Raw genomic sequence first — 26,750 nt, forward strand, 5'->3', positions numbered from 1 at the left:
GCCTTCTATCCAGTGTGCCACCCAGAAATAATTGGAATTGAGGGAACTTGAACATACTATATAAACCAATAACATGTACAATGCTAAAACCAGGGAGGCTTTCCTGAATATACTAATTGTGTTTTTTTTTTTAAACCTACAGATGAATCATGTAAAAGAGAGATTTGCCGAACAACCAAAAAAAGAAATCGTCCTAATGTCCATTGGGATCACTTCAGGAGTTGGACGATTGCTCTTTGGCAGAATTGCAGACTTTGTGCCTGGTGTTAAAAAGGTTTACTTACAGGTATCTTATTTTTCTATTACTCTAATAACAAAATTATTCACATTGGTTAATATTTAATAAAATGTCATTTTGTTTTTCTATCACAATGAAGATGTTATTTTGAAATCTTAAAGTTTTATAAAAATGGGAAGTAGCATACAGAAGCATAATTTCTTTGTAAAACATACATAGTTTTTTTCACCCCCACAGGCAAATCAGCCAAGAAATTTGAGACCAAACAATGTGTTCTCCTTTTCTCCCAGCTCAGAATACCTCAGAAATAAAATGCTTTCTTTGCTTGTTGATTTTTCAGGGAAGTGTAGTTTGTTCCTGTGCCTTTTTTTTTTTTTAAACCCTTACCTTCAGTCTTAGAACCAATACTGAGTATCAGTTCCAAAGCAGAAGAGCTATAAGGGCTAGACAATTGGAGTTAAATGACTTGCTCAGGATCACACACCTAGGAAGTGTCTGAGGTAAAATTTGAACCCGGGACCTCCTATTTCTAGGCCTGGCTCTCTATCTACTGGCCTTGTGATATTTCCATGTGATCTTGTGAGCTGCCTCCAGTCATGTTATCTGTCAGTTGAGATCTCTTAACGAGTAAATCGACAGTTCTTGGCCACTACTGGTGTTTGTTCCAGGGAAGTTCACTTGAATTAATTCAGCTTTGGGAGTTTCCCCTTGAAAGCACAGGACCTTGCACATAGTAGTTACATACACGTTTGTTTAATTGATCTTTCATTTTGTTCTTGAATCACAAAAATCTCTATGTTCCCACAGAGACAGAAAGGAGGGTTTTATCACTTGTGTAACAGCGGACAAGTGACTTTGCTCTCTAGGTGGGTTTTCCTAGATGACTGACTCGTATGATAATCATAGCACTCCTGTGGGGCTCTAATGACTCTTACGTAACGTTCTCTTGTTTGATCCTCAGAACAGTTCTGAGAGGCACTTTTATTTTATCCACTTTGCAGATAAGGAAACTGAGGCCAACAAAGATTCGGTGATTTATCCACGTTTCTGAGTTAGCATTTGAATTCAGTTTTTCCCTGACTTCCAGATTTTATTGTTATATGAAGTTCAAAAGATACTATAATCACTTGTAAACCTTAAAGCGCTATCATTATTGGCATATGTATTGTCCATTAACCATAGATTAGCCCTTTAACCAAAGGTGATAGCAAGCCTTGAAACAAGTCACATCTTTGAATATCAAGGGAGACCTCTACTGGCCATCTGCAGCAGTGCATGCATTCTATATTTGTGGAGAGCCTCGCCTCCTCCCTTGCTTAGAGGTGTAGACATTCTGAGGGGGTTAAAATGTCTTTGTAACTAATTTGTATACTTTGGCTTTTTTAAATTAAATTTTATTTTTTCCAATTACCAAAACCCTGGCTTTTTTAAACAACATATTTTACACAATATTGATGACACATTATTACCATTTTTTATATCACCTTCACTCTAAATATGTGTCTTCTCTACCATCCCAAGGGAGCAATCCTTTGTTAAAAAGAATTATAAAAGGGAGGGGAAAGCGTTTTGCTAACACTAAACAACACTGCAACTATATCTGATAGTATATGCAATATTCCATAAATATAATCTTCCACTATGCTAAGAAGGGAGGGAGATATATTTTCTCAGTTCTTTTGGAGCTAAGATTGCCCTTTGTAAATTATGCATTATTAAGTTTGATTATTTTGGTCTGTTTTCCTATGTTTCTCTCTAGTCATATTTATTGTATTGTAATTTGTAGTAAGTCCATTACATTCAGGTAGGCAAGGCAACAAGCAATAATGTACCACGATTTATTTAGTCATTCCTCCATCAGTAGGCATCTATTTTGCTTCTAGTTCTTAGCTTAAGAAAAAGGATTGCCATAAGTATTTTGATATTCATATAAAAATATATGGGGCCTTTTTTTTCTGCTTTTGGAGCTAACATCCATAGAACTAAGCAGTATGATCCTTGGATAATGAAGATCCTAGTGAATCTAGAGGTAACTAAAATCTCCACACTGACATTTTCATTAAACAAACTCTTACAGATATTGTATAATCTTGGGCAAGTCACTAATGAAATGTTAGGTCTGGACCAGAAAAAAAAGGAGAAAAAAAAACCAAATATGTATTTGATAAAATTAAAACAAACAAAAAAAGACTTTGCTTTGTGTTCCTTTCCAAACTTAATTGTGTGGACTTGTTTCCTTCCTTTTGTCATTGTTTCTGTGTATTTACACACTAAAACTATCACTTTTTATGTTGTTGTTTTTTCTACTGATCTCATTTTACATCAATTTGTATTTATCTTTCATATTTTTCTTTCTTATTTTTAATAAAAATAATAGCTAACATTTACATAGTACTTGCTATGTGACAGGAACTGTGCTAAATATTATTTTAATTATCATCTCATTTGATTCTCATAACAATCCATTTTACAGATGAGGAAAAGAGCTAGTAGTATCTGGGGCCAGATTTGAATTCAGATCATCCCAACTCCAGGTCCATCCACTCTATCCACTATGCTACCTACCTGGCTATGTATATTAAATTGTATTAATAACTGTTAATTATATTAATATTAATAATTATTATTTTTATTATAGTCTTATTTTCATTTTAAATTCATGGCACATAGTTCCACACTCTAGGCTTAAACAGATTATATTCCATTTTCTCCTCCACATGTCACTTTGGTGAATTTTTTTTTGGCATCTAGTCTTATTACTCTTAGGATTTAGGGAAAGATCGTGTAAATAACTCATAGAAAATTTGAAGGGCAAATTGCAGGATTTTTTTCCTTCATATACTGACTCTGTCCCTTGGTAATCTTCTAACTCCAAGGTGGCATGCCTGATCTTATTCTCTCCAAGAAGCCTGCACTATCCAGACACTCCCCTTTCTTCTATCTAGGAACCATATGCTGGGAATTCTCCAGGAGCTGGAGGTATTGCCCAGGATGTGCACTTTCTAATCAGGAAACTAAGCCATATGGCTCCATTCTCTCCTGAGGCTACATAGTTAATAGCCTCTATCCAAGATCATGAGCATATGCAACTTTATTGTATTTCAGTTTTAGAGCCTTCAGATAACACTCTTACCTCTTCACCCCCAGAACCTTGGACTCCTTTCCCTATGACCACTTGGAAACTGATAGATGAACTTTTCCAACTGCCTACAAACATACCCTCACATCCCCATCTTGAAAAAACCCTCATTGACCCTTTTATTCCCATTAATTATCATCCTATTTCATATATGTATATATCATCCTGATGATTTGTAGTTAAGCTCCTTGAAAAGGTCATCTACACTAGTAGGTGCCTCCACTTTTTCTCCTCTTGCTCTCTTCTTAAATCTTTATGACCTGGCTTATCATTCATTCTTTCTTTCTTTTTTTAAAACCCTTGCCATCTGTCTTAGAATCAATTCTAAGCCAGCAGCAAGGACTAAGCAATCAGAATTAAGTGACTTGCCCAGGGCCACCCAGCTAGGAAGTATCTGAGACCAGATTTGCAACCTCATCATTCTATTAAAACTGTTTTCTCCAAAGGTACCAGTGATCCCTTAGTTGCCAAATCCATCAGTTTGTTTCTCAGTCTTCATTCTCATTGACTTCTTCGTAGCCTCTGACACTTCTGATTACTCTCTCTTCCTTGATACTCTTCTTTTTAGGCTTTAGGACTCTACTCTCTTCTTTCTATTTGACCACTCCTTCTCTGTTTCCTTTTCTGGATCTTCCTCCAGATCAAATTCTCTAAATTCCTGAGGGATGTCCCTCAGGGTTCTGTCCTGGGCTCTCTTCTCTTCTCTATACTACTTCACTTTGTGATCTCTCCAGCAACCCTGGATTTAATTATCACCTCAATGTTAATGATTCTTATCTCCCTAATCTCTCTGTTGATCTGTGATCTCCATCTCCAACTGCTTTCAGAATTCTTGAACAGGATATCCAGCAGACATCTTAAATTCACCTTCTTTCTCTCTAAAGTGTCCTATCCTCCTACCTTCCCTACCACCATCCCAATTTCTCAGGCACACAACCTAGGAGTTATCCTGGATTCCTCACCGTCTCTCATGCTCCATATCTCATCCATTGCCAATTATCAGTTTCACCTTTACAACATCTCTTGAATACTCACTCTACCTTCTTCTCCTTCTTTCCTCTGATGCTGCTACCACTCTAGTGTAGACTGTCATTATTTCACACCTTATGGTGGGTCTGCTTGTCTCAAGTCTCTCCCTACTCCAGATGAATCTTCCATTCATCACCTAAACTGATTTTCCTATAGTACAGGTCCATTCATGTCACTCCCCTCCTCCAATTAATAAATTCCAGCAGCTTGCTATTACCTCCAGGATACCTGTATGGATGTTCAAAGAAGACTAGCTCTTTTGGTATGAGAGCTTGCCAAGTTCTTCTCAGGGCTATTAATCCACCTTTGGTATCCACCTGATATTCAATGCTCATCTGTGGCTCCAAGGAATCATTGCTTTTATAGTGACTACACCTTGATAAAGCCTCTCAGCAGATGGGTTAAACCAGATTAAAGGTCACAAACCCATCGGTGAGTTAGGAGGATGCCTAACTTAAATCCAGTTCATGTACATGTCAAGACATCAATCCTGTGATATCATTGGTCCTCTTCAGAAACAGGACAAACAACAATTGCATTACCTCCGGCATCATATATTAAATGCTGTTTAGCATTCACAGTCCATAATCTAACCCCTTTCTACCTTTCCAATCTTCTTATACCTTGCTTTCTGCTATGCTCTCTTCAATTTAGTTACCCTGGTCACCTGGCTATTTCACACACAAAAAAAATTCTCTTTTTTGATTCCTGGCATTCTCTCTAGCTGTCTCACATGCCTGGAATGCTCTTCCTCCTCTACTCCAGCTGCTGACCTTGGCAACCTTCAGGTCCCAACAAAGTCTGAGTTTCTAGAAGAAGCCTTCCTCAATCCCTATTAATTCTGGTGCATTCCTTTTAAAAATTATTTCCTATTTATCCTGTATATAACTTGATGTGTACATATTTGTTTGCATGTTGTCTCCCTCATTAGATTATAAGCTCTTTGAGAGCAGGGATTCTCTTTAGCCTTTCTTTGTATCCTTAGGACTTAGCACATTGTAGGTGCTTAATAAATGTTTATTGCTTGATTGATCTCGCTGGGAACCAAGGCTCCATCTCACTTCCTGGACTTCTCCAAACCACGCTGCCACATGTATCCTCCCTATCTTCTAGCTCCCTTTTATGTGATGTATTCTTAGAATGTAAGCTCTTTGAGGTCAAGAAATATCTTACTTGCTTGCATATATATCTAATACTTAGAATAGTGCCTGGTACATAGTATACCCTTAATAAATACCTTTCTATTTATGCTTGGGATACCAAGACAAAAAGGAAACAAATTTGAGACTCAGGTCTACTCTTAGCACTAATGCAACTCTCTCTCTCTCTCTCTCTCTCTCTATATATATATATATATATACATATATATATATAGATATATATAGATATAGATATAGATATAGATATAGATAGATATATATCTATATATCTATATATATAAATATATAAATATATATAGATAGATAGATAGATATAGATACATATACATATATGTGTGTGTGTATGTATGTATGTATATAGGTCCATAGGTACCCAGATTCAGACGTCCTCATTCCTCTCAATGAGGTGTTGTTAATTAACAAATCCATATCTTCCAAAGGAAGATGTTATCAAAAGTCCTAGGGATGGCCCCATCCTTCTAACTTCATACATTTGAAAAGGCTTCCTTTATCAGCCCTCTATATATAATAATGAAATTCCTTTTAAAGTTTCCCTTTCTAAAGAGAATTCTAAAAAAATTCTAAAACTCTAAAAGTTTCTAAAAGATTTTAATAAAAAGTCCCATACCATTTTGCCTATACTTTTCAATGCTTATGGCCTGTTCTATCTTCTCTTCTGTAAATAGGGCATGGGAAAGCTGAAGGAGTAACAGTGAAGTTGCATGTAAGAACATGCAGGGGATAGAAGTAATCACTGCTTCTTTATCAAAACCAATCAGATTCTTACTGTTTTGGTGTTGTTCCCAGTCTCTCCAGTGGGCTTGATGCCCAAGTCTCCTCTCGTTTTCCTTCTCTTTCAAGTGTATTGTCTCTGGCACCATTATCCACTCCCCAACTCCCTATTGTCTCATACTGACACTCAACATATTAAGTCAGTAAAACCTCTCTTTCTACTCAAGCTTTTTTAGTTCTCTTGAAGTCAGTTCTGGAGGCAATAGTAGTGGAAGAGCTGGCTTTAAAACCCTCACTAGATTCTATTATTCCATATCTCTGTTTTCATCCTGAGAAACCTATCTACTCTCAATGTTTCTACTTTCTCTCACTTTCTTCTAAACTCTCAATAACCTAGTTTGCAATCTTATCATTTGACTGAAACTGTACTCTCCAAAGTTACAAATGATCTTATGGTCATTTCTCAATTCTCATCCTATTTGAATTCTCTATAGCATTTGACATTACTAAACATCTTCTAATTTAGGTTTTTTTCAACACTGTTTTCTGCTGATTCTACATGTCTGACTGCTACTTCTTGGTATTCTTTCCTGGATTGTTGTCCATGTCATAACCACTGTATGCACTAGAAGACTCTTTCCAGGCCTTCTTTTTTTCCTTCTGTATTATCTTACTTGGCAATCTCATCAGCTCCCATAGGTTCAAATATCTCTCTCCATGTATTTCCTGAATCTATATAACTTGTCTCTTTTCTGAACCATAGTCCTTTAGGACATCTTGACTAGAATTTTCTGGAGGGATAACAAACTCTTCATGTCCAAAATAGACCTCATTTTTTTCCCCTCAAGCCTTCTCAATTCCCAAACTTACATATTATTCTAGATGGCACCATCATCCTCCCAGACATTCAGATGCACAGCTTTGGTGTCATCCTTGAATCCTCACTCTTGTTCAAACCATATATCCAATAAAGTGCCAAATCTGGCATTTATCTTCACAACATTTCTGTCATATATTCTCAATTCTCCACTCACCCAACCACAAACCCAGTTTAGGATTGCCATCACTTCTCACTTAAACTATTGCACTAACTAATCTCCTTTCTTCAGGTTTCTCCCCACTCTAACCTCCATACAATTGCCAAAGTGTTTTTAATAGTAAGGTTCTGCCCAAGTTGCTTCCCCTACTGAGTAAACCCCAGTGGCTTCCTATAACACCCAGGATCAAATATAAAGTCTTCTGTTTGTCAAAGTTCCTCACTATCTGGCCCCTTTTATTTTTCTAATCTTTTTATATTCTACTCCAATGACACTGCCCTTTCTGCTGTTCCTTAAATACAACATTCCATCTTTAATATCTATGTCTTTGAACCATTTGTTTCTCTGCTTAGATTGTTCTCCCTCCTCACCTCTATGGCTTTGTTTCTCTGGTTTCCTGCCCTGATTCATCTCCAACACCACCTTCTCCAGTTTTTTTCCAGGCCTCTCAGCTGTCTAGTACCTTTTCCTCAGAAGTGACCTTCTATCTACTCTATGTTTTATATATTTATACCTAGTTGTTTACATTTTTCCCCCCAGAGTAAATAAATATTAAATTTCTGTTGTGTGCTTCCATGCTAAGTTTCAGGGATACAAAGAAAGACAAGAGGCAGTCCCTACTCTCAGGGAGTGGCAGTGGAAACAGTAGGTAAATAAGTATGTATAAATAGACTATCTACAAGATATGAAACAACCAACAAAAGGAAGACACTAGAATTAAAGGGGTTTGGGAAAGACATACTATAGAATGTGGGATTTTAACTGGTATTCAGAGGAAGCCAGGAGGCACAGATGAAGAGGGGAGAGCATTCTATGCCTAGGAATGGTGAGTTAAAAAGACCAGAGTAAGGAGGTGGAGAACGAACTTTCTTTTTGCTTTTTTTTATTTGGGTCTACATTCTTTAGATGGTGCACAATAAATTCTGCTCCAGCCCCTTACCTTTACTCTGTGTATCACCCTGTCTCAAATGTGTTTCTTATAAACAGCACATAGTGGGATTCTGATTTTTAATTCACTCTGCTATCCACTTCTCATTTATGGGTGAGTTCATCCCACTCACATTCACAGTTATGATTAACAACTGTGTATTCCATTGTTTTCCCCTTTTGATCCTGCTCTTTTTCCTTTCACTCTATCCTTCCTCACAAGTGTTTTTGTTTTTATCAGTTCCTCGCTTCCCTCTCCCTCCTATTACTATGCCCCTTCCCTTGTCTTATTTCCCCTTACTTCTCAATAGGGTAAGATAGGATTCTGTACCCCAGAGAGCATGGTTGTTATTTCCTCTCTCAACCAGTTACAATGAGGATAAAGTTTAAGCATTGCCCATCACCACCCTCATCCTTCCCTCCACTGAATTAGTTTTTCATGCTTTTTTAGGTAAGATAATTTACTTCATTCTGTCTTTCCCTTCCCTTTTCTTTCAATGCAATCCTTTTTTTCTTCCCCCCCTTTTTTTTTGCATATCATATCCTAATCAGCTTACTTTCCCACCCTCTGTCTATATATGCAGCTTCTAACTGCTCTACATTAATAAGAATTTTTAAGAATTATCAATATCCTCTTTCCATATAGGAATATATACAATTTGACTTTATTATGTCCCTTAAATTTTCTTTTTCTTATTTACTTTTTTTAGACTTCTCTTGGGTCATGTATTTGTACTTCATATTTTCTATTTAGGTCTGGTCTTTTCATCAGGAATGCTTGGAAATCTTCTATTTTACTGAATGATCATTTTTCCACCTGAAAAAATATACTCAGTTTTGCTAGATAGGAGACTCTGGGTTGTAAACTTTGTAGATCTTTCGCCTTCCCAAATATCATATCCCATGCCTTCCTAACCTTTAATGTGGAAGCTGCTAAGTCCTTTGCAATTTTGACTGTGTCTCCATGATATTTGATTGTTTCTTTCTGGATGCTTGTAGCATTTTCTCCTTGGCTTGGGGGCTCTTGAATTTAGCTATTTTTTTCCTGGGAGTTGTCATTTGAGGATTTCTTTCCAGAAGTGCTCTGTGGATTCTTTAAATTCCTATTTTACTCTCTTGTTCAAGAATAGTTGGGCAGTTTTATTTGATAATTTCTTATATTTTTATGTCCAGGATTTTTTTTATCTGAGAGTCACTTCCACTGCTGATTCAATCACCCTTTGAGATTGCTGATGGCTCAAATTCTAGCCTCAGGCCTGGGCTTAGGCTTTTGGTCTCCATTCTGGACTTGATCAGGTCAGACCCAAGGCACACAGTAGACTGTCCTGCCCTGGGGCTCTGCCTTGAGTTTTGACAAGGGTCAGCCAGGCTCCCTCAAGCCAACACCCTGGGGACTGCCCCTGCCAGGGATTAGGGCCCAGCTCTGGTCTACCAACCACTTCAAACTGGGATTCAAGTCTTCACCACAAATCTGGGATGGGACTTCTGGCCTCACTCTGGGCCCACACAGATCAGGCTGCACAGCACAGACTTCCCTAGGCTGGAATTCTGAACTTTGTTGCAGGTTTGCTTGGAAATTTAAGGGGTGTATATTGGGTTGAACCACTATTCGTTCAGGCAGGGTTTCAGGTTTCTGGATGCTGGATTGGGCCCAGGTTTAGAACCTGGAATAGTAGATGTGTTTGGATCTCCATTCAATGAAATTATGGTTAGCACTTATATGGGAAGGAATGCTTATTGATTCATTTGCCTCTATTAAGAAAAACCTAAACCCTGCTCAGATAATGTTTCACTTCAAAAGTTTGTGCCTGGCTTTTAGAAACCTATCACTGAAGTCTGTGTTTCATATTTTGTGTATAGTTCATTTTTTGTTATGTCTTTTACTAGCCAGTTGCCCATGTTGTTTCTGTAATAAGTTGGCTAACAGTAGGAGAGATATACAACAAGGGCATTTCAAGGCCAGTGAGTTCATTTCAAAGATTTAGCCAAGGCTTCTTTTGGCATTAAGAATTTAAACTTAGAAAAATATTCATAGCTGCACTCTTCATAGTGGCAAAAAATTGGAAAATGGGGTGTCCATCGACTGGTGAATGGCTGAACCAATTGTGGTATCTGATGGTGATGGAATACTATTATGCTGAAAGGAATAATTGTGGTAGGTCCTTGAACTAATTTTGAGGTCCCTGATCTAAACTTCCTGTGGACATTTAGGGCTTTTTCAAACTACATTTCCCATAAGCCAACTGGCTTCCTCTCTTGTGTAATCACATGGACAGGAAGCATAATAATGTAGAGAGAAGAATAAAAAGGAAGTGCCAGGATTGGCACACTCTCTTGTCCAGCTGAAGCAGAATGGTGATGGAGGTAGTGGTGGGTCTTTTAAATTGACTCTCAATATGGTACATGGCTTCATTTGTCTAATGGCTACCAACAAGTCTTTTAAAACCATAATATTTTTAAATTTATCCTTTTATAACCATTTTCTTACATTAATGGTAACCAGAAGTTTTTGGATAAAGAACTCTCATTTTTTTTCAGATAGCCTAACAAGCCACGCTTCTTCTGCAATTTTTTACCCTCCCCCCACAGGCAGAACTCTAAAAGAACTCAAAATTCTCTCCAGAGCTTCAGACCTGCTTCTGCCATTTCTGTGTCTTTGTTTTTTCTCTTCTCCCCAGCTACTGGGCTATTTTTCTGGGAAAGGGGAAAGTCATTTTTCCAGCAGCTTATTCCTGCCTGCCGATGCCGATCATTATTTTCCCTATTCCCTCAGATGCTGCTCCAGCCATCCAGCTGAGCCTGAGCCCCCCCTGTGGGATGGGGGGGGGGAGCCATTTCTGACCTTCCCAATCTTCCCGCATGAGTGCTGATCCCAGATCCCAGCTGTTCCCTGCCATTCCTGATTCCAATTCCCCATCCCCTTGGATGCTGGACACCTGATCCCAGCCTGAGTTTCAGCTACTCTTGCTAATGCTACCACTTGGAGACTATGGCCATTCCTGGAGCTCCGCAGACTTGGAAAGCATAACCCCACTTCTTTTTCATTGGGAACAGTCCTTACTTAGCTGCTCTGAGTGTGTTTCCTTTTAGACAATAATAAGCCTCTAAAGGGAAGCCCAGGTGTGTTTCCTCTTAGACATTAAGGACTTTTAACCTGAAAAGAGCTTCTCTAGCCCACTTCCTCCACCCATGAGCCTAATTAGGCTCTTGTAAACATAACTGACTTTTAAATTACAGAAATTTGGGGATAAAAAGAAAAGAGGACAAAAACAATGATCCTATGATTGCTAAGCGCATTGACAAAAAGCCAATTGGGGGCAGTCCCCTTTGGCATAAGAGTGTACATTCAAAATAAATGCATTCAACTCCCCATAATTCGATCAACTGCACCCCAAAGTTCAATTTGGATCTTCTTGATACAGTGTAGGTTTCTGCAGAAACAGTGAAGTAGGCCTTTAAAAAGAATTTATTTGACTACTGAGGAGCAAGTAATAGAAATGAAAAGAGAAGAAAGAAGAAGGAAAAAACCAGAAGGGAGATAATGAAGAAGGAGGGGAGGAATGGGAGAAAAGAGAGGAGAGAAAGAACATACTAGATCCTAAGTGAATATTGACTGACTAAATGAGGGGAAAGAGATGAGAGGCCTGGGCCATCAGGACTGGCTCTTTGCTATTTCTATAGTTTGTTTCCAAGTAAGGATACTTTCCCCAACTCAGTAGCTCATGGGAAGAGGCTTCTAGCCTTGCCTTCACAACTTCCTAATCCCTAGGAACTCTACCATTTGTAAAATGAAGAGCAGTGTACTTTGGGGCCCTTCTGCCTAAAACTGGTCCTAAAGCAGCTGGATTTGAGGAAAAAGAGGCCTCATAGATTTTCTGTGCCAAAGCCTACTACCTGCTGTTCTTCCCTTTCCTCACTACTAACACAAGGTTGGGGAAGGGTTGGAAATTGGGTTTGTTACAACATTCCCCACTGAAATGTTCATGATGCATTTATTTTTTTTTTATTTTTATTTTTTAAAACCCTTACCTTCCGTCTTAGAGTCAATACTGTGTATTGGCTCCAAGGCAGAAGAGTGGTAAGAGCTAGGCAATGGGGGTCAAGTGACTTGCCCAGGGTCACACAGCTGAGAAGTGGCTGAGGCCAGATTTGAACCTAGGACCTCCCGTCTCTAGGCCTGACTCTCATTCCACTGAGCTACCCAGCTGCCCCCTATTTTTTTTTTTACTGATTGAAAAAACTGGATATAAATGATTACTTTGTCCTGGGTCCTGTCACTGACTTTACTGAAACGATATGCCCTTTAGCTGTCACTTTCCCACTGTGCGCCTATAGTTTTTCCTCATATACACCAACTCTCTTAGACTTGATTGAGTGTGTTTTTCAGGGATTCCAAAACCGAGGTAGGCTGTGATATGGACTCTTTGCCACTTAGAATCTTTATTTCTCCATAAAATGAGAATAATAATTCTTTAGTATCTTCTAGTAGATCAGGGAATCATCAAATTAAAACTGGAGTGTCAAATTGGGTTGCCATTATATTGAAAAATGTAAAAAACATTCTTAGCCCTGTACAATGACTAGTAGTGAGCCAGATTTGCCCTTTGGATCTATAGCTTACTCCATTCTAGAGCTAAGTTTCTTAACCCAGGGTTTATGAACACAGTTTGTTGTTTTTTTTTCTTAAATGTTGAAAACTATATTTCAGTATAACTTGTTTCCCTTGTAATCCTATGTATTTTATCTCATAAGTTTTAAATATGGACTATATCCATTGCCTTCAACAGCCTGCTTACAGGGTCTAGGTCATAAAAAAAAAATTTTAGAACCATAGTTTCAGAAAAACTGGATTATACTGAGAATTCTCAAGCGGCCAAAAGCTTGATAGGTTATTTGTGATGACCTTTTTGCTTTATGATCTGAATTTAGGTTGGAAAGGCAGAACTCTATTATCCTGTGTCTTATAGTGCAGAATCATGGGCTCCAAGATTCTGGCAATGATGTCAAGGTGAAGAACCTCTCATAAGAGCATCAGCATCTAATGGGTGCCAGTTTTCCACAACTGTCTACCTCATGAAATATGTGTTTGCTGCTTGCTCTTAGCCAGGTGAAACAGCTGCAGTTCATTTTCTTCTTGAATTGCATTCAAGCCTCCAGACAAGGTTTAAGGCTGACTCCTTTCCAAGACGTGTCTGTTCCTTGTGATAGAAGTGGAAAAGGCAATAATAAGACACGCTTTTATTCTTGGCTACAAAAACTGACTCCAAAGAGGTCATTTTTCTAGAACCTAAAACATTATTATGACTGGAGGTTTTGGCTTCATGACTCTAGGAAACTTGAAACTAAGACAATCTTATTCACCCTCCCAAGTTGTGTTACATATTCCCCATGATGTACCTTTTTAAAAATTAACTAAAAAAAAAACTTTTAGAGTACTTCCTGTGAAATGTAACATATCAATATTTAAGTGATCAATATTTTACTTTATTGTTTTTTTAGGCTTCTCAGTACATAAACAGCTTAAAAAATCTTTGCATAACAACTAATGCCAAAGTAGACATAGTTCTTATTCACTATATGTAAGGAATAATTGTGCTCTAAAGAACTTGAATCTCCCTCCTGGCTTAGCTAGGTTTTCAGGCAGTGGTATCTGGAAGGAAGGAAAAACTGATGTGCCTACAGAGCAGCTTTGGATAAGTAGTTAGAAGCCAGTCCTTTCCTCAGAAGTGATAAATAAAAGAAAATAAACTGCAAATACTTATTTCACATTCAGATTTTATCAATTCAGTTAGGGTGGTTGAGGACTAGAATCAGGAAAACTCATCTTTTGTAGTTCAAATTGGGCTTCAGATAGTATCTGTGTGACCTTGGGCAAGTCACTTAGCCCTGTTTGCCTACATTTCCTGATCTGTGAAATAAGCTGGAGAAGTTAGTGGCAAACCATTCCAAATGTATTAGACTTCTGATCTTCTGGATCTTATCATATGACTGACCCATTGCAAGATTCCCTGAACAGAGCAAAAATTTTCAGGTCTTGTGGATTCTGTGGACAAAAGCAATTTTAACAAATTAAAAACTTGGTTATCTTTTTATATTTGTAGATAAGAATTTGCCTTAAGTTGAGAAGTACATTACTTCATGACTATGTGAACCAAGAAAATAATATCTTCTTAATACCTTTTTACACACACATGGTCTTTTACATTAACATGTTTACAGAGATTCCCTCTATTATCTAATTTTATCCTAATACCCCATTTTACAGATGAGAGGATAAAATAAATGTCTTGCTCAAGTTTATATAATGAATTATTTCCAGATTAAAGACTAGATACCAAGACTCTTGACTTTCCAACTTTTTTTTTTTGTCATCTCAGCATCTAAGATAGGAAATAAGTAAATGGAGGCAACTTTGACTAAGAAATAGTGAAGTATGTTTCTTTTCTTTTCAAAATTGTTATGAACATATATAAGTTTACATTGATCATCACTTTAAAATTTATTTATAACAAAAAAATATACAGTGGGTGGCAACATAAGGCCATATAGCTACAATTTTATTTGTGTAGAGGGAAGTTAGATAGATATAGTCAAAGCCGTGGGACTGAAGTCAGGAAGATGAGTTCAAATCCAATAAACAAATCAGTTCATCAAATAATTGGAAAATATATAACATTTCATGCCTGTTGACTTCCTGCATTTACAAGGTAGTTGGGGGAAGAAGAGGGTTCTTTTCATATGTCTTCTTTCTATCCATGCTTTTTTAGTTTTTGTAATTTTCCATCATTTAAGAATTTTCATGGTTATTGTTCTTTTCATTTACATTGCCTTAGTTGTGTATATTGTTTTCTTGATTCTGACTTCACATCACTTCATACAAGTCTTTCCATGTTTTTGTTTCCATCATATTTGTTGCTTTTGATAGAACAGTAATATTCCATTATACATTCATGTGTCACAAATTGTTTAGCCATTCACTAATCAGTCAACATCTACTTTGTTTCTTGTTCTTTGCTATCACAAATAATACTGCCATAAATATCTTTTTTTTTTTTTTTAAACCCTTACCTTCTATCTTAGAATCAATACTGTGTATTGGTTGTAAGGCAAAAGAGTGGTAAGGGCTAGGCAATGGGGGGTAAGTGGCTTGCCCAGGGTCACACAGCTAGGAAGTGTCTGAGGTCAGATTTGAACCCAGGACCTCTAAGGATTCTAAGCCTGGCTCTCAATTCACTGAGCCACCCAGCTGTACCCCTACCATAAATATCTTGCACATAGAGACTTTCTTTTTATCAGTGACTTTCTTAGGGTATATATCTAGTGTAATCTTGTGGGTCAAAGGACATAGATATTTTAGTCACTTTATTTGCATAATTTCACATTGCTTTTTTGAAATGGTTATACTGATTCACGAGTCTACTACTAATGCATTAGAATGCCCATCTTTCTACAACCATTCCTATCTTTTGACATCTTTACCAAATTGCAGGGTACATAGTAAAACTTTAGATTTGTTTTTATTTGTATTTTTCTATTATTAGTGACTTAGAGCATTCTTTAATATAGTTATTAATAGTTTACAATTCTTCTGAGAATTATTGGTTCATATTCCTTAAACACTTATTGATTAGGAAATCATTTTTAGTTTTATTTCTTCTAGCTGTCTATATTTTGGATAACAAATGCTCATCAAAAATATTTAATACAGAGATTGTTTCCCCCGTCAACCATTTCCTTTCTTATCCTGGATGCACTAATTTTGTTTATGCTGAAAATTTTCAATTTCATATCATCAATTATATATCTCATCTTTTATAATTGCTTCTACTCCTTATTTGTTTAATCTCTTGTAACTGTAAAAGTATAATCTACTTCTCTTTGAAATAATTTTATGGAATATTTCTTAATATTCAAGTATATTTTTAAAAATGAATTGTGAAATATGGTAAGGTGTTGGTCTAAGCCTAATTTGTGCCAGATTACTTTCTAGTTTTCCTTCTAGTTCTTATCAAATAGAGTGGTCTTTCCTAAATAATTTATGTTTAGGAGTTTATCATATAGTGTTATTGAATTGCATTATTTTTTATTCTCCCTCATCTAATCTGTTCCATTCATCTACTTTACTTTTTAACCAGTACTTAACTGGTTTTTTGTTTTTTAAAATTTTAAACCCTTAACTTCTGTGTATTGACTTATAGGTGGAAGAGTGGTAAGGGTAGGCAATAGGGGTCAAGTGACTTGCCCAGGGTCACACAGCTGGGAAGTGGCTGAGGCCAGATTTGAACCTAGGACCTCCTGTCTCTAGGCATGGCTCTCAATCCACTGAGCTACCCAGCTGCCCCCTACTTAACTGGTTTTTGATGAAAATTATTTATAATATAGTTTGAGGGTCAAAAGTGTTGCAAACTGTGTTTCAGTTGTCTTGGAAATTTTTTAAAAAACCTTTACTGCATTGGAACTGAAAAAAAATTGATTCAAGAAGAGTTGGAAACAGTATAAAAAATTCAATGGCATAATCAGTTGAAATGTCATTATACATGTTTAACTATATAGAAAAAAAAACGTTCATCTAAACTCCCAGGATTTAAAGTAGGTTTATTCATGAAAGATAACATTTGTTCATCCTTTTAAATTACCAGTGATGTTCTTTTTTTGTCCCTAGGTAATCTCCTTTTTGTTCATTGGTTTGATGTCTATGATGATTCCCTTGTGTAGTGTCTTCTGGGCACTCATAGCCGTCTGCCTCATCATGGGTCTCTTTGATGGATGTTTCATCTCTATCATGGCTCCCATTGCCTTTGAATTAGTTGGACCCCAAGATGTCTCCCAAGCCATAGGATTTCTGCTTGGATTCATGTCTATACCTATGACTGTGGGCCCACCCATTGCAGGTAAATGTGGTATGCTATTTATTCATCTTTGGATAAGTATTTCCTACTTTTGTTCCCTTTGAAATGTCCCATTTATATTCAAACTCATCACCACTAACTGACCATTTATGATCAATATTTTGCCTGTATGTTTGTCATCATCCTAATGCTCTTAGACTAGAAATAGTGACAGATAAAATTTTAGTTTTGTTCATAATACCTAGACATATTCTAGTGGGGTGGGATAGGAGAGGAGAGGCTCTTAAGAATTCAGAGGAAGAAGAATCACATTAAACTGCTTTTGAGGTCCTGTAAGGGGGAAATGGGGGCTTTGGGTTGAATATATTAAAAGGTTAGCTCGCCAGAGGATTGAACAATTATCAATCCCCAATTAAAGAGTAACCTCAAGTTAAAATGACTTTTATGGAAATTTGTTTACAAATGAGAAGAGGAAGAAGAAATAAGGAAATAAGAATCTAATACAGTAGGTAATTTGTTCCAATCCCCTAGTTAATCCAGGTAGATCTAATTAACCCTCAGCTGAGGGAAATCCAGCCTTGATTCCAAGGCCTGAAGCTCAGAGGCCCAGAGTGCCAAAGGGCCCAGAGGTGTGAATGAAGCAAAAGCTTCAGTCACAGAGTCTCTTTGAAAGGGAAGTTCCTTAAGAGAAGTTCAGGAAGATTCAGTCTTTTTTTTTTTTTTTAAACCCTTAACTTCTGTGTATTTGCTCCTAGGTGAAAGAGTGGTAAGGGTGGGCAATGGGGGTCAAGTGACTTGCCCAGGGTCACACAGCTAGGAAGTGACTGAGGCCAGATTTGAACCTAGGACCTCCCATCTCTAGGCCTGACTCTCAATCCACTGAGCTACCCAGCTGCCCCAGAAGATTCAGTCTTAACACTCACCACGTGGAAGTCTGGTCACAAACCAGAAGAGTGAGCCCAGCTGACTGAGGTCTCTTTTTAAAGGGTCCTCTTTTGTGTCACTTCCTGTGGCCTCCTCTTAGTTTATGTGTCCAGTCACAACAGATGCTTTTCTTAGGACTGCTCAGGAGGCAGTCAGTAAATTCTGATTTGTTACTCTAGCACACATGGGTTACAGACCACCCAAAATGGAGATGTTTTCACCTTTGGTGATTAAATCTAAAGATGGGCAGTGTAGATTGAATCTAATTATCATAATCCCTAGCCATTCTATGTAATTAAATTACATGTAATATATGAAAATAATTGAAAACAAAATAAGACATCAAGAAAGTGCTATGTAATTGGAATAATTTTAGTTTCACAAATGGTTTTCTAGGCCTTTTCTGTGTAAGTACATTAGTTTTTGAGGAAAAATCTAGATTTTATGTAATGTAACAATTGTCAAATAAAATTCATAAGCATTTATTAAACACTTACTATGTAATGGGCATGTGCCCTGAGGATATGGAGAAAGTAAAAAAAAAAAAAATCTGACCTCTAGAAGTTCACCCTCTAATAAGAGAGGCAACCTGCAAACACCTATGAATGAATAAAAATCAGTATGTATATACACACATATCTGTGTGTGTATATATATATATTGTATATGGCATTTAATACAATGAAATAATTTTTAAAAAATACTGATGTCAAATAGTTATTATTTCTTTAAATTTTGGTCCAGACTTTGATTTTATCAGTGTAGGAAACTCCCTCTCTTAATGTAAATCAGCTTCTGTTCTATAATTTACTGGTTTATAGTCATCTGAGATACTAAGAAGTTAATTGATTAGCCAATCAGATAGCCAGGATTCCGGACTTCAGTCAGGGTTTGTTCTTGAACTCAAATCATCCACATCTGAAACTAGATCCTGTCTATTAGGCCATGCTGCTTTTTTGATGATAATTTTTTACCTGCTAAATTTTAGGAGCCTTTTGAGTTTGAGGGCCAGGTTAAATGGTATTTCATTTGCATACATTTTGCAATCATTTCCAATAATATACATTCTTACTAGAGTTCAGTACTTTAAAGAAACATTTATTTTTCTTATCCCATTCTTATTGAAAGATGAGAGGAATTCTTTAGTTGGATTGAGTAGTGGTAACTCTCACCCCCTACACCAAAGTAGCATGCTTTTGGGGAAACCTGGATCAGCTGCCCCATATGGTTTCATTGTTGAAAGACAACTATTTTGAAAACTAAAAGATAAATTTCATTTTTAATAAAGGACTACCTCATTGAGGAGGAAATAATGAGTGTGTCTAAGAAACAGGATTTAGCTCAGTTTGTTGCAGTTTCATGGATTGAAGGTTTTGGTCTTTTGTGAAAAGTGTTTATAAGTTTTCATGTGATGCTACTTCAAGGATTTGGTATAATAATATCATTTTAAACAATATTTGGTAGGGGGGAGCAACTAGGTGGCTCAATGGATAGCCAGACCTGGAAATGAGAGGTTCTGAGCTCAATTTATGACCTTGGGAAAGTCACTTAACCCCAAGTGCAGAGTCCTTACTATTCTTCTGCCTTGGAATTGATACTTAGTATTGATTCTAAGATAGAAGGTAAGGTTTTAAAACCAGCAACAACAAAAACCCCCAATATATGGTATGAACAAGGACATAACACAGTGAATAGAAAACATGGCCAGGAGTCAGGATGACCTAGGTTCAAATCTAGGCTCAGCTACTTCCTACCTATGTGACCCTGGGCAAGTCACTTAACTCCAAATGCCTAGCCCTTACCATTCTTCTGTCTTGGAATCGATACTAAGATAGAAGGTAAGGGTTTAAAAAAACAAAACATAATATATATGTATATCTCAGCAGTCAAAGACTTTATCACAAAGTACATGCCCTAAAGTTTATCTACTTTACTCATAATAAAGCCTTTCATGTTCCTACTCAATATCATTTAATCCTTTTTTAATTAAAAGTGTTAATCCTACAGTAGCAAATTTGAAGATAGGACAAATAATGCAAATAGGGCTGTACTGTAAAATGGTGAGGAATTACAAATGAGAGACCAAAAGCAAGGGAAAAGATAAAAAACCTATAATTCTGAGTGGCAGAGACGATGAAAAGAGGGAGAGAGTCTGGATCTGAAATAAAAATGAAAAAGAAAGCCTATAAAATGCAGAAACAAGAACCCAATAAGTAGCTATTCTCTAGGCCCATTTAGGGTAGCCACAAATAATACTATAAATCTGAATAGGCCCTGAGGGGTTCATGTGTATTACTACATCATAGAAAATAGGAAAGAAAATAGGGCCTGCAAACTGTAGACCAGGGCAAAAGTCTAAAACATATTATTAAAGAAATAGTTTGGAAATATAGAAAAAAAGAGAGATGATAAAGAGGCTTCATCACATACATCCCTCTTCCATACAACAATCTTTTAAAATACCTTATCAGTCACAGTCATGCTGGACTAAATTATACTTACTATGATTTTTAGGATAAAAAGACCACACAGCAAAAAATTCTCCCTTTCCTTGAAAAGTGAGATTATAAGATATAATGGGCCAAAGAAGTGCATAAAATTTCTTGGATGTATTTTTTTAAGTACCATAAGGAAGTTATAGACACAGTGACAAAAAACTAATTTAAGGGGCACTCCCCTTTGGCATAAGAGTTTACAATAAGAATAAATGATAGGTTTGACCCCCTTCAGTTCATTTTATTATATCCAAAAGTTCACTTTGGATCTCTCCATGTAGTATATGATTTCTGTAGGCATCCTTATGGCATCTTCTCGAGAAGATCCACTTTCTTGGTTCAGTGTGTTGGTGATTTTCTTTTCCTAAAATTACTTTAAAAGATCTTATGCTTTGGATTTTAGGATAATTACAGATTCCCCCCTCAGAAGGGTATTGACCAATACTAGAATTACCCCAGGGCACATGGCTGAGCTATGGGGTATATGAACCAATTCTCAAACCCCCAAAACCAAACAGAAGAGAGAAAATTTTGGGGGGAGGGGAAAAAATATATATACAAGACAATTGCAGCAATACTGGACTTACCCATTTGCAGCCAGGACTACAGAAAACTGCCATACCATAAAAGAGAAATGGGGACAAAAGTTTGAGCTAAGAGGGAAGTATCATTCCCTGGTCTGATTTTTTTCCTTCAGTCACAGAGAGAGGGGAGCTAAAATGAAAGCCAAACAAAGGTACTTATAGAAACCAGGCACAGGGAAGTCCAGCCTCTAGAGTCACCAAACAGGTACTTCTTCAAACCTCAAGACAGCTCCAAGCACTTTTACTAGTGATAGGACTTGATTATGTACTGTCAGTTTCTTGAAAACCCAACAGATCTGGCTTTTATGACAGAAAGAAACATAATAGATTTCTCCCCTCTTCTCTCATATCAATTGAGTCTTTATAATTCAAACCCTCTGTCTCTCCCTCCACTCCCTTCCCCCCCAAAAAAGAAAAAGGATTGTATTTGATTGAAAGCCTCTTAAAGGCAAGAAAGAGGTAGTGAAAATATAGAATATCTTAAAGACACAAAGATTTCAATTTCTCCCTAAAAAACCACCTTGAAATATGCCTGGTGAGAGGACTGGTTCTAGATGGCTTCTGAGGTCCCTCCTAACTCAGATTCAAAGATCTGTTTCCTTATAATAACTTCTTTTCTTCCTAGGTTCACTCCGGGACCACCTAGGTTCTTATGATGTGGCCTTCTACCTCGCTGGGATCCCACCCCTACTAGGAGGAGCTGTGCTTTGTTTAGTCCCATGGATCCATGAAAAACGGAAGCAAAAAGAAATGAGCCTTGAAGGAGGGGAGAAGCTGGAGAAAATGTTGGAGAACCAGACTAGTCTGCTTTCAAGTTCATCTGGAATCATTAAGAAAGACTCTGATCCTGTTTTTTAATGCTCCAGGCTTCTGCTAGACTGGACTTGCTTTCCAAAGTTACAGCAAGTTTTCTTTTTTTATGAATTAAAAAAAATTTTTATAGCATTATAGGAATAGCACTAGACAGGGAAAACACGATCACTACCAAACAAGAACCCTTTCTTACAATAATTTTCTGATATTTCTGAGTCTGAAGGCAGGGACATTGGTACTAAAAAAATCATGGCTTGAAATCAAATCTTGTCCCTGAGAAAAAAAATCTAGGCTTCTCACAGGAAAATCAAGTTCTGGAAACTGTGAAAGCTATTTACATGTGTAAAGATTATAAATACCTCAAGTTACACTGGAAGGGTTGCAGTCCGATTAGGACTGGAAGGAAATCTTGCGTAGCCTCTAAACTATGGTACTGATCATTTCTGGTATCTCTGTTTTTAACTTCTGATGCTATATTAAATAATTTTTAAAAAATAAAGCATAGATTTTAGACTTCCCAGATCGATCTACACTATGCTTTGCTGCTGATAAGTTATGAAATGCATTCTCATAATATCCCTAACTTGTTCCAGTGTGAATTCCTGTTTTTGAGCCAAAAGAGGCCTTTTCTAGGGCTGGAGCTAAAGTGTATGCCCATTAAAGATGTGAGACACAAATATATGAGACACAAATATGTGAGACTCCAGAGTTTCTAGGAGCAGAGTGGTAGAGAATTCAGCCTTTTCTTCCATTTTATATTCCCCAGGGTGGGCCTATAGTGTGTTTTAACACTTGAATAGTCTGTAATTTGCCGGGTTAAAAAAACAAACAACAAACCCAGCCCAAATTAACTAAAGCCTTCGAATCACAATCCTAAAGTATACTAGAATGAATAAGAGAGAACTTGATAACTTGTATTTAAAATTCTTTTGCTCTTGTGGGTCTGTTAGATCCAAAATGCTGATTTTTTTTTAGATGCATGTTAGGCATGCACCAAGCTGCAGTTATACGCACAAAAAGACAAAAATCTTGTATTCCTGTAGACATTATCCATTTCTAACAGAACTAGTTGCTTCAACTCTTCTCTATGAATGTAATGGGTCTGATTTTATCCAAATCATTTGTCAAAACAATTTTCCATACCTATAACTGTATGGAAAAGATATATGTATAATTATTTGTCTGTCTTGGTTCCCTTTCTATTAACATTCCTGCTACAGCCCTAAAAATAAAATCCTAACCAATCCATGACTTACTCACATTAAAAACAAAAACAAAAACTTCCCTTCAACTTCAGGATTAGTTTTTAATCTTTGTTTTTGTTCAAGTCATTGCAAATTAATATTCAATATGTACTTTAATCTTAACTACGAATGCAAATCATTTTGGATATACATTTAGATCTTCCTTAAAGATAGCTTTTACACACCTGGGGAGAGTGCCTATTTTTGCCAGATGTCTATCTTCCTTTCCCAGGTACCACTGGGTCTTTTCTTCTAAATACTTAGCAAATTCTTCGATCTTGGGGAATGGGGAGAGGTTAGAGAGAGGAAAGTAAGTCAGGGTAGAGGGAGTGAGAAAAGTGAAAATGGCTCCAGTTCTCTCCATTCTCTGCCTCTCTCCCTCCCTTCCTCTCCTCCTCCCCACCCTTTCCTTTCTTCCTTACTTTCTTAATTACAGCTCTAAAGCAAACAGGGGTTAAGTGACTTGTCTAGGGCCACACAGTTAGGACTTATCTGAGGTCAGATTTGAAGTCAGGCCCTCCCAGCTCCAGGCAGAGCCAACTAGCTGCCCCCTACCTTCTCCCTTCTTGGCCTAGGTACTAAGAAGGTACTTTGGTACTAGAAATACATGCTTTAAAATCAAATCACACTTGTCTATGAGAGACGTTATATTACTTTCACACCTTGCTTCTGGGTAGGAGAATTCTCTGAAAGAATTATAAATAATATGAGCAATTTATTATCTTTTTGAGGAGAAAGGCATTGTTAGTTGAACAGTTTTGTGGAAACAATCGTTTTTTAAAAATTTTTTGCAATAGTTTACTTGCTCTTTGACAACTTGTACCTATTAAGTATACTTAGTTTATTAAGGTTTTGAGTAATTTAGGATATAATGACATTCTTTTAGTTGTTTACTTTAGTTGAAACTTTCATTCATATAACGTAATTATTCAGTTTCCTATATAATTTGTGCAGAACTGTTAAATACCCTTTCTTTTTTCATTTTTCATTTTTTTCTTTAGGTCTTTTATACTTTAATAAAAAAATAACCAACCATAACCATACGTATTTTGGCCTCTGATACTTATAGGTAGAGCTATTTGATAATTATGCATAATTGCATATAAACGAACAATCTGGTCTTTATTCATACCCTCTTAGGTTTCTTTGGCAATATATAAGGTGATATTTTCTCATTTTAAAAAATGCTTTTGAGAGCCCTACAGAAACACACATGAACAAGAACAACCACAGAGGTTGCCAATATAAAGTTTATTTTTCCAATTAGTTTATTATTTGAGCACAATCCACAAAGTTTTGCACCAAGTAATAGTTCATTGATCAAATTTTACAAAGTAAGTAGATATCTGAAAAATAGGACATTCGCTCCAAAGAACTTCAAAACCTTTTACTATTTTATAATTTGGCTGGTTTTGGAGCAAGCAATAGTTGACTAAAACCTGAAGAAATTATTTTTTTTCTTTTTTTGCCATTTCCCCATATTATAAAACAGCTAAATGACTCAAATGTTCATAATAAAAAAAGAATTCTCTGCAATGTTGTGTGTTTGTGTGTGTATTGCATATCTAGTTGTGTTTTTTTAATATATCATAGCATTGACTAATATTGACATACTCTAAATTTTTAAAAAATTTACTATCAGTGTATAATAAAAATTTCTGTTCATTAAAGAACAAAAGTCATTTTTATATCATATGAGCTGCTAAATTCTAAGAGGAAAAACTTACTTAGTGAAAGAATATATAGAAAGTAGCCCCAAGGTATACCATAGTCTAAAACATACAGACTAAGAAAATTAATTCTTTAAAGAGTTTCAAACTAAGAGATATTATTTTAGGATACATATCCTAAATAATAATAATGTTATTATTCAAATAATACTCAAAATAAATGCTTTTTGATTTCTAAAATGTGACAGGACAATCTAGTGCATCAAGATGATCTGTCATGTCTTGGCTTTGTTTTGTTTTATCCAGAGACATTTTTTAGGGTGGTAAACATCCAATACTAGAATTCTTTGGTATTCTATATTTCCCTTTTAATTCTGATAGGGCATTTCAAATATTTGAATCATTTTGGGATATGGGGTAAAGTTCTTTGATTTTACCCAACAAGATCTGTAGATCCAATTTCAGTATGTGTCGATGCCAAAGGAATAAAAAATTTCTTTTGCTGAATTAATTAGGATTTTATTTTTTATGAATGTTGCCTGGGTATGGGGCTTGCAGGGAATGGGTCATCCATTAGTAATGTACTATTCAAATCCAGAGTATCTTCTATGAGATATTTTGCCTTTTAAATTATAGTTGCAGCATTCTTTGTCCAGCTCAATTTTAAGATTTTTATTTGTACCATTAGCTATGCATAGCTTTAATTTCCATTTATCACACACACACAAAATAACTCATATGTTTTATTCTACTGTTTTACAAGTAGATAAACCCCAAACTTGGAGAAACCTTATATGACCATTCACAACTATTTTAGAGTTTTGACCTACAGTAAGAATGGTTGGGAGTTAAAATGTCTTTTTCAGTTATAAAAATGTGCTTTAAGTCTGAAAGATTACCGCCATAAAATATCAGCACAGGTCTATTCTATTTTATTCTCAGAAATGTAAGGCAGAATGGCAGGAAGAAGTTCAAGTCCTGCTCCTGATTTATGCTGGATGTACAACCCTGGGCAATTTAACCTAACTTGTCTGTACTCTAGGCAACTTTCTTCACAACATAAATTACAGAAAAAGGGCTGACTTGCATTGATAGAGAAGTCCCCTAACAGGGAAGTTACCTAGACCAGTGATGGGCAAACTACTGCCCCCACGACATTATTCCTAATCTGAAGAATATAATACAATGAAACTTTGAAAGAGTTGCCTTAGAAACAGACTGACAGATGAGCATTTCCTTTCCTTTGTCCTCCTCTTTAAAAAGTGCCCATCACTGACCTAGACTAATGAAATCACAGGTCCAGTCCCTATCCTAAGATTAATGCCATATTTATATTACTAATGGTCCCTTGAAAGAATATTTTTCTATCTTATCTAGTTTGTTTGTTTGTTTGTTTGTTTTTTAATAAACCCTTGTACTTCAGTGTATTGTCTCATAGGTGGAAGATTGGTAAGGGTGGGCAATGGGGGTCAAGTGACTTGCCCAGGATCACACAGCTGGGAAGTGGCTGAGGCCAGGTTTGAACTTAGGACCTCCTGTCTCTAGGCCTGACTCTCACTCCACTGAGCTACCCAGCTGCCCCTACCTTATCTAGTTTTGAATGAATCTAAGTCTAGTGTTTATTCTAAGGCAGTTTTCCCATTTACTCTGTAAATGACTCAAAGTACTAAAATGTGAAGAATGGACTGGATTTGAGGATTCCAAGGACTGGGTTTGAATGCTGCTTTTCTGCTGTGTCTGTGACCTTGGGTAGCCATTTGATCTCTCTAGCCTCTCACTTTGTCATCTAGGAAATGAGAGGATTGCTTTAGATAAGAGGTTCCTAATCTGGGGGCTGCAAACTTTCTTTAAAAACCATTTTGATACCTTTCCATGTACTTGGTTTCCATTTGAATCCCATGTTTTGCTT

At 36.6% G+C, this 26,750-nt stretch overlaps 1 protein-coding gene across 1 annotated transcript in view; it reads left to right on the forward strand.

Moving 5' to 3' along the window:
• SLC16A10 (solute carrier family 16 member 10) overlaps nt 1-22,426 on the forward strand; it is a 131,137-nt gene extending 108,711 nt beyond the window's left edge. Inside the window, exons 4-6 of the mRNA XM_044676717.1 lie at nt 143-286; nt 16,925-17,153; nt 21,740-22,426. Of these exons, the coding sequence (XP_044532652.1) occupies nt 143-286; nt 16,925-17,153; nt 21,740-21,972 (606 nt within the window). The 3' untranslated portion in view covers nt 21,973-22,426. The remainder of the gene's footprint in view (nt 1-142; nt 287-16,924; nt 17,154-21,739) is intronic.
• The last annotated feature ends 4,324 nt before the right edge of the window (nt 22,427-26,750 follow it).

The sequence above is a fragment of the Gracilinanus agilis genome, chromosome 4, assembly GCF_016433145.1.
Source record: "Gracilinanus agilis isolate LMUSP501 chromosome 4, AgileGrace, whole genome shotgun sequence".
In the NCBI taxonomy this organism is placed as follows: Eukaryota; Metazoa; Chordata; class Mammalia; order Didelphimorphia; family Didelphidae; genus Gracilinanus; species Gracilinanus agilis.